General features: G+C 42.3%; 1 protein-coding gene across 5 annotated transcripts in view; it reads left to right on the plus strand.

Annotated features, from left to right (window-relative positions):
* Nucleotides 1-13,818, plus strand: part of LOC135556498 (guanine nucleotide-binding protein subunit alpha-11) — an 80,900-nt gene that overhangs the window by 59,200 nt on the left and 7,882 nt on the right. For 4 of the 5 annotated variants that reach the window (XM_064989745.1, XM_064989748.1, XM_064989747.1 and 1 more), the window contains 4 exons: nucleotides 6,453-6,637; nucleotides 7,810-7,964; nucleotides 10,877-11,005; nucleotides 13,426-13,555. In XM_064989745.1, coding sequence (XP_064845817.1) covers nucleotides 6,453-6,637; nucleotides 7,810-7,964; nucleotides 10,877-11,005; nucleotides 13,426-13,555 — 599 coding nt within the window. Of the gene's footprint in view, nucleotides 1-6,452; nucleotides 6,638-7,809; nucleotides 7,965-10,272; nucleotides 10,402-10,876; nucleotides 11,006-13,425; nucleotides 13,556-13,818 lie in introns of all 5 variants that reach the window. The other variant, XM_064989746.1, reaches the window with a different exon arrangement.

Below are 13,818 nucleotides of genomic sequence, written 5' to 3' on the forward strand. Positions count from 1 at the left end.
GACCTCCAATATCTGGCTTCTTTACCTGTGGGATCATCTGAGACCAGCAACCTGGACAGCTGATGAAACGGAGTATGCACAACTGAAGAATTCCTGCACAAACTGTCAGAAACCGTCTCAAGGAAGCTCATCTGCATGGTTGTCATCCTCACCAGGGTTTTGACCTGACTGCAGTTTGGCATCATAACCGACTTCGGTGGGCAAATGCTCACATTCGATGTCCACTGGAAGGCTGGAGAAGTGTGCTCTTCACAGATTAATCTGGGTTTTAACTCTTCGGGGCAGATGGCAGACGGCGTGTATGGTGTCATGTGGATGAGTGGTTTGGTGATGTCAACGTTGTGAACAGAGTGCCCCATAGTGGCGGTGGGGTTATGGTATGGGTATGCATAAGCTACGGACAAGGAACACAAGTGCATTTTATCGATGGAAATTTGAATGCAGAAATATCGTGGCGAGATCCTGGGACCCATTGTCGTGCAATTCTTCCACCACCATCACCTCGTGTTTTAGCATGAAAATGCACGGCCACATGTCGTAAGGATATGTACACAATTCCTGGAAGCTGAAAAATGTCCCAGTTCTGCATACTCAACAGACATGTCACCCATTGAGCATGTTTGAGATGCTCTGGATCAACGCGTTCCAGTTCCCGCCAATATATAGCAACTTCGCACAGCCATTGAAGAGGAGTGGGACAACATTCCACAAGCCACAATCAACAGCCTGATCAAGTCAATGCAAAGATAAATGCCAACTGATTTTCTGATTCACGCCCCTACTTTTTTTTAAACGTTACCAACAGAAGCAGATCAGTATTGCCAGTCGTGAAAACTGATGAATTTATTTCAATTGACTGATTTCCTTTTATGAACTGTTACTCAGGAAAATTTGAAATGATTGTGTGTTGTGTTTATTTTTGTTCAGTGTAATATTTGTTTTAACTCTATATAGTTGTGTTTTGTGGGTGGCACTGAGTAGGCTGATACCCCGTTACATAGTTAAGAGTGCAATATTAATATCCAATATGGACAATATACTGACTGGGAAGGTTATTTTCCACAGTCGTCAGTCTTTCAATAAGGGCTAATGTTAATATTTGTGTAAACTTTTGAGAATTGTTTTCTGTGGGTGTCAATGAGTAGGCTGATACCCAGTTTCATCAATGCACAAGCCATAGGTAAGGCTATACAGTGCATATAAACTCAGCAAAAAAAGAAGCGTCCTCTCACTGTCAACTGCATTTAATTTCAGAACACTTAACATGTGTAAATATTTGTATGAACATAAGATTAAACAACTGAGACATAAACTGAACAGGTTCCATAGACATGTGATTAACAGAAATTGAATAATATGTTCTGAACAAAGGGGGCTCAAAAGTCAGTGTTGCATTAAGTACTGCAGTGCATCTCATCCTCATGGACTGTACCAGATTCACCAGTTCTTACTGTGAGATGTTACCCCACTCTCCTACCAAGGTGCCTGCAAGTTCCCGGACATTTCTGGGGGGAATGGCCCTCACCCTCCAATCCAACAGGTCCCAGACGTACTCAATGGGATTGAAATCCGGGCTCTTCGTTGGCCATGACAGAACACTGACATTCCTGTCTTGCAGAAAATCACGCACAGAACGAGCAGTATGGCTGACGATCAGTCATGCCAGATGGTCATGTCAGGTTGAGCCTGCAGGAAGGGTACCACATGAGGGAGGAGGATGTCTTCCCTGTAATGCACAGTGTTGAGATTGCCTGCAATGACCACAAGCTCAGTCCGATGATGCTGTGACGCACCGCCCCAGACCATGACGGACCCGCCACCTCCAAATCGATCCCGCTCCAGAGTACAGGCCTCGGTGTAATGCTCATTCCTTCGACGATAAATGCAAATCTGACCATCACCCCTGGTGAGACAAAACTGCGACTTGTTAGTGAAGAGCATTTTTTTTTTACAGTCCTGTCTGGTCCAGCAACGGTGGGTTTGTGCCCATAGACAACATTGTTGCCGGTGTTGTCTGGTGAGGATCTGCCTTACAACAGGCCTACAAGCCCTCGTTCCAGCCTCTCTAAGCCTACTGCGGACAGTCTGAGCACTGATGGGGGGGATTGTGTGTTCCTGGTGTGTTCCTGGTGTATCTCGGGCAGTTGTTGCCCTCCTGTACCTGTTCCGCAGGTGTGATGTACCGATCCTTTGTAGGTGTTGTTACACGTGTTCTGCCACTGCGAGGACGATCAGCTGTCCTACCTGTCTCCCTGTAGCGCTGTCTTAGGCTTCTCACGGTACGGACATTGCAATTTATTGCCCTGGCCACATCTGCAGTCCTCATGCCTCCTTGCAGCATGCCTAAGGCACATTCACGCAGGTGAGCAGGGAGCCTGGGCATCTTTCTTTTGGTGTTTTTCAGTCAGTAGAAAGGCCTCTTTAGTGTCCTACGTTTTCATAACTGTGACCTTAATTGCCTACCGTCTGTCTGTACGCTGTTAGTGTCTTAACGGCCATTCCTTAGGTGTATGTTCATTAATTGTTAATGTTCATTGAACAAGCATGGGAAACAGTGTTTAAACCCTTTACAATGAAGATCTGTGAAGTTATTTGGATTTTTACTAATTTTCTTGGCAAGACAGCGGGCGGGGTAGTGCTTTAACCTCTCTGAACCACCCATACCGGATCCGGGATAATTGTCATCAGCAACGCTGAATAGCATAGCGCCACAGTCAAATAATATTACGAGAAAATATTCATATTCTTGAAATCACAAATGCAATATAGCAAAACACAGTTTAGCCTTTTGTTAATCCACCTGTCGTCTCAGATTTTGAAATTATGCTTTTCAGCGAAAGCAATACAAGCGTTTGTAAGTTTATCGATCGCTCGACCAAACAATAAGTACACTTAGCATCAGGTAACTTGGTCACAAAAATCAGAAAAGCAATCAAATTAATCGTTTACCTTAATTGATCTTCGGATGTTTTCACTCACGAGACTCCCAGTTAGACAACAAATGTACATTTTGTTCCATAAAGATATTTTTTATAACCAAATACCTCTGTTAGTTTGGTGCGTTATGCCCAGGAATCACGACAACGCAGACAAAAATTCCAAATTATATCCATAATGTCCACAGAAACATGTCAGATGTTTTTTTTTATAATCAATCCTCAGGGTGTTTTTCAAATATCTATTCGATAATATATCAACCGGGACAGTTGGCTTTTCACTAGGACCGGGAGTAACAATGGCCGCCTTTCTCTTTTGCGCACAATTCACTATGAGCCCCCACCTATCCACTTACGCAATGTGGTCGTTCACGCTCATTCTTCAAAATAAAATCCTGAAACTATGTCTGAAGACTGATAGGAAAAGGAATCTGGTTGATATCCCTTTAAATGGAGCAATGGAAGGCTATGGAACATGGAGTTTTCAAAATAGAAGCCACTTCCTGGTTTGATTTTTCTCAGGGTTTCGCCTGCAATATCAGTTCTGTTATACTCAGAAAATATTTTAACAGTTTTGGAAACTTTAGAGTGTTTTCTATCCTAATCTGTCAATTATATGCATATTCTAATATCTGGTCCTGAGAAATAGGCCGTTTTACTTTGGGAACGTTATTTTTCCAAACACCACAATTAGTGCCCCCTCTAGCTTCAAGAGGTTAATACTTAAACGTTCTTTACACTTGCTATTTTTTGTGTAGACTCAACATTCTTAAATTTCCCATTGTTGGACACAACCGTTAGGAATGTCTATATAAAGATGCAAAAGGTTTGGGACCTGCACTGCTTTGGGACCTTTCACAACTTCCTTCACTCTCCATGATGAGCTCTGCTCTTCTATGGTGCCTGATTCATTTTGTCTCAGGTCTGTAGTCGCAATATGTGTGGGCATCGGGAATGTCTGCACACACTATAGGCCACCTGAGGCTCTTTCTCCGCACATCTCTTCAACCACCCCATGCACTTGTAGCATAATGCACCTGTAGCGATTTACACTTGTAGCATTATGTGCTAAGCTTTAGGTCTCTTGGTAGAAAGGAAACTGGGTTGCCAGGGCAGAAGTTTCACCAGTGAGTCTGTGTTAGTGTGCCCACTAATCCTCTTTGTAAAGTCTTTATTTTCCCCAGGGGGCCATTAATTTTGCAGCACATAGTAAAAACAATGTACAAATTACAATAAATATACTCAAATACAATATGTCCAGCAATATGTAGACAGGATAGCTAGAAAATATTTTTTTGTGTCATTGTTTTGGCAATTCTCACACAAACGTCAGAATAGGGATGAAGCTTATATGACATGCTTTTTACATTCGTATCACAAACCATTTTTGGGAAAATCTTGATGAAAGTGTCCACTTTTTAGACCTATAAATGCCTCCTGAAAGACCCTATGATCTGTGAACTGTACATGATACAGAAAATATATTGGTGTCCTAATACTCTTATAATGTTTACATATGGAATATGTCTAGATAAAGAAGATATATCAAATAAATGTACTAAACATGAAATGTCTCAAATGTAACCTTTTTCTTTAGTTCATTTTAGGACCTACTGTATTGTTTGAAACAATAAACTCTACAGGTACAGTGGGGAGAACAAGAATTTGATACACTGCCGATTTTGCAGGTTTTCCTACTTACTAAGCATGTAGAGGTCTGTAATTTTTTATCATAGGTACACTTCAACTGTGAGAGACTGAATCTAAAACAAAAATCCAGAAAATCACATTGTATGATTTAAGTAATTTATTTGCATTTTATTGCATGACAAAAAAGTTTTTGACCAACCAGTAAGAATTCCAGCTCTCACAGACCTGTTAGTTTTTCTTTAAGAAGCCCTCCTGTTCTCCACTCATTACCTGTATTAACTGCACCTGTTTGAACTCGTTAACTGTATAAAAGACACCTGTCCACACACAATCAAACAGACTCCAACCTCTCCACAATGGCCAAGACCAGAGAGCTGTGTAAGGACATCAGGGATAAAATTGTAGACCTGCACAAGGCTGGGATGGGCTACAGGACAATAGGCAAGCAGCTTGGTGAGAAGGCAACAACTGTTGGCTCAATTATTAGAAAATGGAAGAAGTTCAAGATGGCAGTCAATCATCCTCGGTCTGGGGCTCCATGCAAGATCTCACCTCATAGGGCATCAATGATCATGAGGAAAGTGAGGGATCAGCCCAGAACTACACGGCAGGACCTGGTCAATGACCTGAAGAGAGCTGGAACCACAGTCTCAAAGAAAAGCATTAGTACAACACTACGCTGTCATGGATTAAAATCCTGCAGCGCACGCAAGGTCCCCCTGCTCAAGCCAGCGCATGTCCAGGCCCGTCTGAAGTTTGCCAATGACCCTCTGGATGATCCAGAGGAGGAATGGGAGAAGGTCATGTGGTCTGATGAGACAAAAATAGAGCTTTTTGGTCTAAACTCCACTCGCTGCGTTTGGAGGAAGAAGAAGGATGAGTACAACCCCAAAAACACCATCCCAACCGTGAAGCATGGAGGTGGAAACCTCATTCTTTGGGGATGCTTTTCTGCAAAGGGGACAGGACGACTGTACCGTATTGAGGGGAGGATGGATGGGGCCATGTATCATGAGATCTTGGCCAACAACCTCCTTCACTCAGTAAGAGCATTGAAGATTGGTCATGGCTGGGTCTTCCAGCATGACAACGACCCGAAACACACAGCCAGGGCAACTAAGGAGTGGCTCCGTAAGAAGCATCTCAAGGTCCTGGAGTGGCCTAGCCAGTCTCCAGACCTGAACCCAATATAAAATCTTTGGAGGGAGCTGAAAGTCCGTATTGCCCAGCGACAGCCCTGAAACCTGAAGGATCTGGAGAAGGTCTGTATGGAGGAGTGGGCCAAAATCCATGCTGCAGTGTGTGTAAACCTAGTCAAGAACTACAGGAAACATATGATCTCTGTAATTGCAAACAAAGGTTTCTGTACCAAATATTAAGTTCTGCTTTTCTGATGTATCAAATACTTATGTCATGCAATAAAATGCAAATTAATTACTTAAAAATCATACAATGGAATCTAAAACAAAAATCCAGAATCACGTCTCTCACAGTACCTATGATAAAAAGTACAGAACTCTACATGCTTTGTAAGTAGGAAACACTGCATCCAGCATCCATCATTCATGGTAAAAAAAATAATAATAATCGTGCTGTTCAACTGCATGTGCAATGATGTCCGAGGGGGGAAAATGTGTTATTTCAAGTAACTTCCTCATTGGAATTTTGCAAATGGACATGGCAGTTTCATGGCTATGGATTTGATCTTAAACATAGGGCGACTGTATCTGCGCTGTGAGGGATACAACATAGTTCTCTGTGGATAAAAGAGTACCGCAGTGTCTTGGATAGTGGACTGCACTCTCAAACTGAATCTATTTGGGAGCCCCTGGTCTAATCTGTTCATTGTCCTCTCTGTCTACTCAGGCACTGGCGAGAGTGGCAAGAGCACATTCATCAAACAGATGCGCATCATCCATGGGACGGGTTACACTGACGAGGACAAAAGAGGCTTCACCAAGCTGGTGTACCAGAACATCTTCACCTCAATGCAGTCTATGATCCGGGCCTCCGAGACCCTCAAGATCCAGTACAAGTATGAACAGAACAAGGTGAGTCTGACTTGGGGATAGGGATTGGGGTCCACTCATTGGACAATGACCATATTGGTCAATGTATTTCATTATATATCTAGAGGCTACACTAGGGATCACTAATGGGAGCAGCAAATGGTTAGCGGCCAGTCTTGGCTGATTTCTTTTGATTTTCCCATGATGTCAAGCAAAGAGGCACTGAGTTTGAAGGTAGGCCTCGAAATACATCCACAGATACACCTCCAATTGACTCAAATTATGTCAATTAGCCTATCAGAAGCTTCTAACGCCATAACATAATTTTCTGGAATTTCCCAAGCTGTTTAAAGGCACAGTCAACTTAGTGTGTATGTAAATGTCTGACCTACTGGAATTGTGATACAGTGAATTATATGTGAAATAATCTGTCTGTAAACAATTGTTGGGAATATTACTTGTGTCATGCACAAAGTTGATGTCCTAACCAACTTGCCAAACTATAGTTTGTTAACAAGAAATTTGTGGAGTGGTTGAAAAACGAGTTTTAATGACTCCAACCTAAGTGTATGTAAACTTCCAACTTCAACTGTATGCATGTAACTTGGCATTGCATGCAGATATCCATAGCAAGTGAAATTGATGTATTTGAATTAGGACTGGTGAACCGGAGGTGCACCCATCAGGACTTCTATAGCCTAGTCATTGTATAGCCTAGGTGGGGAATACTACTACAAAATCAGCTACGGACAATTCCCTTCTGGCATTGTCTGAATTCTCATCCACTCATAGGACCGCTCACTGGCAACTGTTGGCTGGCAATTTCCGCATCGAATTGTCCAGCCACAGCTTTATATGTCCTCATCATCAAATGCAAACCGTATTCAAATAGACCATAAAAGTGGCTGTAAACCATGCCATAAAACGTAATGGACTGCTCCAGCTACTCCAATCTGCTCTGTCCAGGTACAGACACGAAGTCACTGCCGAGGAGAGGCCTGAATGTATCAATGGCAAGACAGTAGTCTGTCTTTAGGCCTAAATTGATCGATAATAATCTGTACAAATGACCTAGCATGTTCTGATTTAACTGATCAGAATGCAGAAATGTGTAAATAATCCTGGAGCACTGTTAGTGAATGTGAGTGACACTGTCCAATCTTTTACTCTTTTCCAACTGTTTCCCCTATCTGGTGTCCTCTTCCTCCCCCCAGTCCAATGCGCTGCTTGTGCGAGAAGTGGACGTGGAGAAGGTGTGTTCCTTCGAACAGCCCTACATCAGTGCAATAAAGATGCTTTGGACTGACCCTGGCATCCAGGAGGCCTACGACCGCAGACGTGAATATCAGCTCTCGGACTCAACCAAATAGTAAGTCTATTTCTGGGATACACACACACAATAGCTACAGTGGTTAGAGATTGAGATTTTTAAATAGAAGAGAATGAGTTAGCATAATAGTGAATATCATCTCTCCCTGATGCTATTAAATAGTGTTTTGTATGAGAAAGTGAGAGATTTAAAGAGACCAAAAGAAATAGGAAAAAAACAGATGGAAAGAGGAAGAACAGACGGCAATGTTTCTCATCCTGCTCCACCTTAGTTCTATTTGAACTAACCTAACGAGACCTGAATTTCATGTTTGTTATGTAGAATTATAGGTCTGAATTTGTTCAACCCTAAAATGCAGAGTAAGCACTTTGTCACCATGGCTAATGCTTATAGCTTTCCAGGGACAAAACACTTTGTTGTAATATGACTCAGAATCAATGTAGTGATTAGGCTACTCTGTTTTTATGACTGATAAGGTTATCAGGACTGTAAAAATGAACCCAAATGTCCACATGGACCATTTTAGGATGGTGAGTTACTTGGCCCTAAAGACTTGAGCTATTGTGATTCAGCCCCCCTAACAGGGTTAGTGATAATTGTTACAAACGGATACTGCCTACCGTTAGTCTGTGAGTAGTAACAGGATACAGCTGTAATATATTAATGTACAGTGCCTTCAGAAAGTATTCATACCCCTTGACTTATTCCACATTTTATCAGTCTGAATTCCAAATGGATTCAATAATTTTTTTTCACCACACAATACCCCATAATGACAAAGTGAAAACGTGCTTTTAGAAATGTTAGCAAATGTATTGAACATTTAAGTACGGAAATATCTCATTTACATAAGTTTCACACCCCTGAGTCAATACCTGTTAGAATCACCTTTGGCGGCGATGACAGCAATGAGTCTTTCTGGGTAAGCCTCTGAAGAACACCTGGATTGTACAGTATTTGCACAGAATTTTTCTAATTCTTCTGTCAAGTTGGTTGTTGATCATGGCTAGACAGCCATTTTCAAGTCTTGCCACAGATGTTCATGCCTATTTTAAGTCAGAACTGTAACTAGGCCACTCAAGAACATTCAATGTCTTCTTGGTAAGCAAATCCAGTGTAGATTTGGCCTTATGTTTTAGGTTTTTGTCCTGCTGAAATGTAAATTCATCTTCCATGTCTGGTGGAAAGCAGACTGAACCAGGTTTTCTTCAATGATTTTGCCTGTGTTTAGCTACATTCAGTTTGTTTTATCCTGTACCTCCCAAATTACAAGCATACCCATAACATGATGCAGCCACCACTATGCTTGAAAATATGAAGAGTGGTACTCAGTAATGTGTTGTATTGGATTTTCCCCCAACATAACACTTTGTATTCAGGACAAAAAGTTTATATCTTTGCCACATTTTTTGCAGTATTACTTTAGTGCCTTGTTGCAGACAGGATGCATGTTTTGGAATATTTGTATTCTGTACAGGCTTCCTTCTTTTCACTCTGTCAATTAGGTTAGTATTGCGGAGTTATCAATCCTCAGTTTTCTCCTATCACAGCCATTAAACTCTGTTTGTTTTAAAGTCACTATTGGCCTCGTGGTGAAATCTCTGAACAACTCTCCGGCAACTGAGTTAGAAAGGACGTCTGTATCCTTGTAGTGACGGGGTCTATTGATACACCATCCAGTGTAATTAAAAACTTCACCATGCTCAAAGCGATATTCAATGTCTGTTTAGGTTTTTTTTTTTTACCAATAGGTGCCCTGTGTGAGGCATTCGAAAACCTCCCTGGTCTTTGTAGTTGAATCTGTGTTTGAAATTACTGCTCAACTGAGGGACCTTACAATTATCTGTATGTGTGGGGTACAGAGATGAGGTAGTCATTAAAAAAATAATGTTAAATGCTATTATTGCACACAGAGTGAGTTGCTGCAACTTATTATTTTACTTGTTAAGCAACTTTCTACTGTTGAACTTATTTAGGCTTACCATAAGGGACTGAAGACTTATTGACTTAAGACATTTCAGCTTTTCATTTTTAATTCATTTGTAAAAATTGAACAACATAATTCCACTTTGACATTATGTGTGTGTGTGTGTGTGTGTGTGTGTGTGTGTGTGTGTGTGTGTGTGTAGGCCAGTGACTACACATCTTAATTAAATACATTTCCAAATTCAGGCTGTAACACAACAAAATGTGGAAAACGTCAAGGGGTGCAATGTATGTGATTACCTGTATGTATTTCTGTTTCCATGAGAAAGAGAGAGGGTGTGTGTGTACCTGGTTTTTGTCTGTGTGCAGGTGATTGTGCAGCGTCAGGCACAAGTGTCATGTGTCCCCCTTCATTCCACAGTTACCTTAGAGATTTAGAGCGAATAGCGACCAGGGGGTACGTGCCCACTCAGCAGGATGTGCTGCGGGTTCGAGTGCCCACTACTGGCATCATTGAGTACCCTTTTGACCTGGAGAATGTAATCTTCAGGTACTGGTGTGAAGTGCTGCCTATACCTCCGCCACTATCCTGCCCCCCCCCCCCACTGCTGCTGGCCGCACAGCCCTGGGTCCTGGTAGCGTGCTCTCTGAGACTCCTTCCTATCAGCAGCTCTGAGTTTGTCTGAGGCCAAATCACTTCTCCTAACTATAACCAAAAAAGGAAAATGGGTATTTAGTCCAGATCTTATTGAACTTGCGGACTGCCTTAATTTGAACTCAATATAATATAATGCAAGGTTTAACAGAGTCTCTGAGAGCTGCTATCAGGTACTGTACTCACTTTCTGGGAGATGATTGGGGGGTTTAGTAGGTGGTAGAGGTGGCAGGTGAAGGGTCACCCCCCCCCCCAGAGCTCTCAGGAATGGGACTGACTGGTCCACTTGCTTTGGATGGGGGTATCTGCTGTCATGCTTCTCTCTCTCTCTCTTTTTGTCGTTCCTGTCTCTCTTTCTCCCGGTCTCTAGCTATCTAAGCGATCTGGATCGTATTGCTGAACCCAACTTTCTACCAACCCAACAAGATGTGCTTAGGGTTCGCATCCCCACCACAGGGATCATTGAATACCCTTTCGACTTGCAAAGCATCATTTTCAGGTAGAAAGACATTCACACTTTTACTCCCTTCCTAGTGTTTTGTATTTCCTCTGAAATACATAATTGTTTCAATATTCATGTTGACTGTGCGTTGTGACATCAGAGAACATTGATCATTTTCTCCCTCACAAGTTCAACATGAACACTGATGCTGCTTAATTTTTATTCCTCATTGTTGTTTGATCTCCAGTTTTTACCCACCCATCATAATTGTCTCAGGCCCATCAAGTCTTAATTGTCACTATTTAATCCTCGACATGAACAACACTTCAGCCCCTTGCTTTGCATGGTACAATACTGGATGGAGTAGAATGATGAGCTAAATATCAGTTAGTCATCTGAAGATTTAGTCATCATAACAGGGATGTTGAGAAGCCGTGTACTCCAGGACTGTAACCAGTCTGGTGTCATTATGATGTAACCAGGCATGCTGCCTGTTAGTGTCGTCTGGGCCAAGCCAGTCGAGCTGAGGGAGGGGGGGGCCTCCTGGAAGTGGCCAGGCGGAAGAGACTGATCACTGGGCACCAAGGTGTAGAACAGCCCCCCCCCTCCTCCAAGAGGATAATCATGAGGAGATGAAACCAGCGAACAAGAGCGATTACAAAAGAGTGCAAATCGATAGGAAGCCAGCATGTCAGCCCCTCCTACGCGCAGCAGCGCTAGAAATAACTCCCAGGCTCACAATGAGGTTGGATTCGAGGATCCCTCCATCGCTTCACTCTACTGCTACTGGATGGATAGGCTGTGAATCACTACAGCAGTGTTTAAGGACATGTAGCCTATATAATAATATATTACAGAGATATTCCTCAGGATTTAAGCAAATCCAGACAATCTGCATTTAAATCTCAATGAGAATATTTGGCTAGTCAGATGGGGAGGAGACTTGTGATGCAAGGAGCCCCCCTCTTCACCCCAACCCAATGTGTGTTAGAGTGATGGGGTCTGGTGCAGCCCAGCCCGGGTTGTACTCACAGCAGCTGCACAAGGCAGGCTTTCATGAGGACAAAGTAAACATGCATGTCTGCTGCGTTCGGCCGTGGTGCTTCCCTCTCTTAATTGGTGGTTGAGAATGTCATGATTTCTCTGGGCTCATCATCCATAGGAGAGCCTATCCTTCTAAGTAGGTCACCCATCACTGCTACAGGAAAGGAGGCCGGCTGATGCGAAGGAGCTTTTATTTTAGGCAGGAGTCCTAGAGGACCCCATTTATCAACGCCCCCGCCCCTTCACTAGGCTACGAAAGAAACCCTGATCCTCCTTTGATAAGATGGATATCGACTAATAGATCTCTCCCATCAACTAAACCACTGTTGGAAAATAGGAGGATTTCTGAGTTGCATGATGGCTAATCTGATCCATCATCTATAAATGCAAAATTCTATGAAATCCATGAAAATAATGTTTGGAAAACAACTGTAGCGGTATTCCCAAATCCTTGCCTCTACTCGGTACCCCTGCTTGATCTGTGATGGAGGTGCCCTCTGCTCTCTTCCCCCTCCCTGTATTCTTTCTTTCCCCCTCTGTATCCTCCCCTTCTCCCCTCGAACCCCCCTTTCCTCTCTCCTTTTTGCACTGGCCTACCTCCACACACTGCTGCTGGGCTTGTGCTCTGAATCTGAAGTCACTGGCTGACTTAGATGCTGTTTCCAAGCAGGATAATGCCGTCCCGATCTGACCTCTCTGGCACACCTGCATCCACTTAGCTGGGAATGGGCTGGGATGTGGCTCTGCACAGTGCACACCTTTTCTATTTTCTTTTTGGTTCAACTTGGGTCGTTTAACCTGTCCTTGCACTTTCTTTGATTTACTGTACTGTATTTTGTATTAGTGCATAATAAGTTATCCAACTTAATTGTTATCAATTTAAGTTATTGATAACATAATGCATGTCGCATGTACAGTATGTTTACTGTACATGCGTTTAATTTGTTTAATTCTCATGTTAACATAACTGACAATTCTGACCATAAAGGAACATAATTTCCACATAATCATGTTTTCCAAATAGTTGTATATGATGGTAAACAAAGTGGGTTTGAGTGCTTCTTTGCACTGATGTATTTTAAAAGCAGATCAGAAGGGTATACATCTTATTGCATTATAAGTGCTGTTCTCAATTGTAACTAAAATGCAGTAATTTCCCAATGTAACAATAATTTTAATTCCTTGATATCCATTATATTTTTGCTTTGTTTGACAGTTAACCGTATTCATTGCTAGATTTTGGGCATTATGAATCATAAAAGGTGATAATGGGACTAACCTCAAATGTTTAAGTTTCACCAAATGATTTAGTTGGATACCCTAGTTACCACAATAAAAAAAAACTTTTAACTTGCCATCAATGTCTGAATTTAGCCTAATTTTGAAAACTTCTCTCCTATATTAATCTCTCCATCTGGGTCCTGTCCAATCAGGATGGTGGATGTAGGGGGTCAGAGGTCAGAGAGAAGGAAGTGGATCCACTGCTTTGAGAACGTCACGTCCATCATGTTCCTGGTTGCCCTCAGCGAGTACGACCAGGTTCTGGTGGAGTCTGATAATGAGGTGAGATTGAACACACACACACACACACACCAGGCACACTGTCATTAGTCTCTTATTTACAGTCATACGGTAGATAGTAGCTTCTTATATCCTGCTTGTTTGTGTATGAATCTGTATTTTGTTTTGTTTTCCATTTTGCTGGTGTCCCTTTGACTGCAGCTCCAGATGAAATGAGGATAATATGATCAGGCTGTTTAGTCATCGGAGAGAGTTTGTTGTTCTAAACCAGCTGTCTGATGGGTCATATGACAGAGAGTGTTTCA

Source organism: Oncorhynchus masou, chromosome 15 (genome assembly GCF_036934945.1).
Source record: "Oncorhynchus masou masou isolate Uvic2021 chromosome 15, UVic_Omas_1.1, whole genome shotgun sequence".
In the NCBI taxonomy this organism is placed as follows: Eukaryota; Metazoa; Chordata; class Actinopteri; order Salmoniformes; family Salmonidae; genus Oncorhynchus; species Oncorhynchus masou.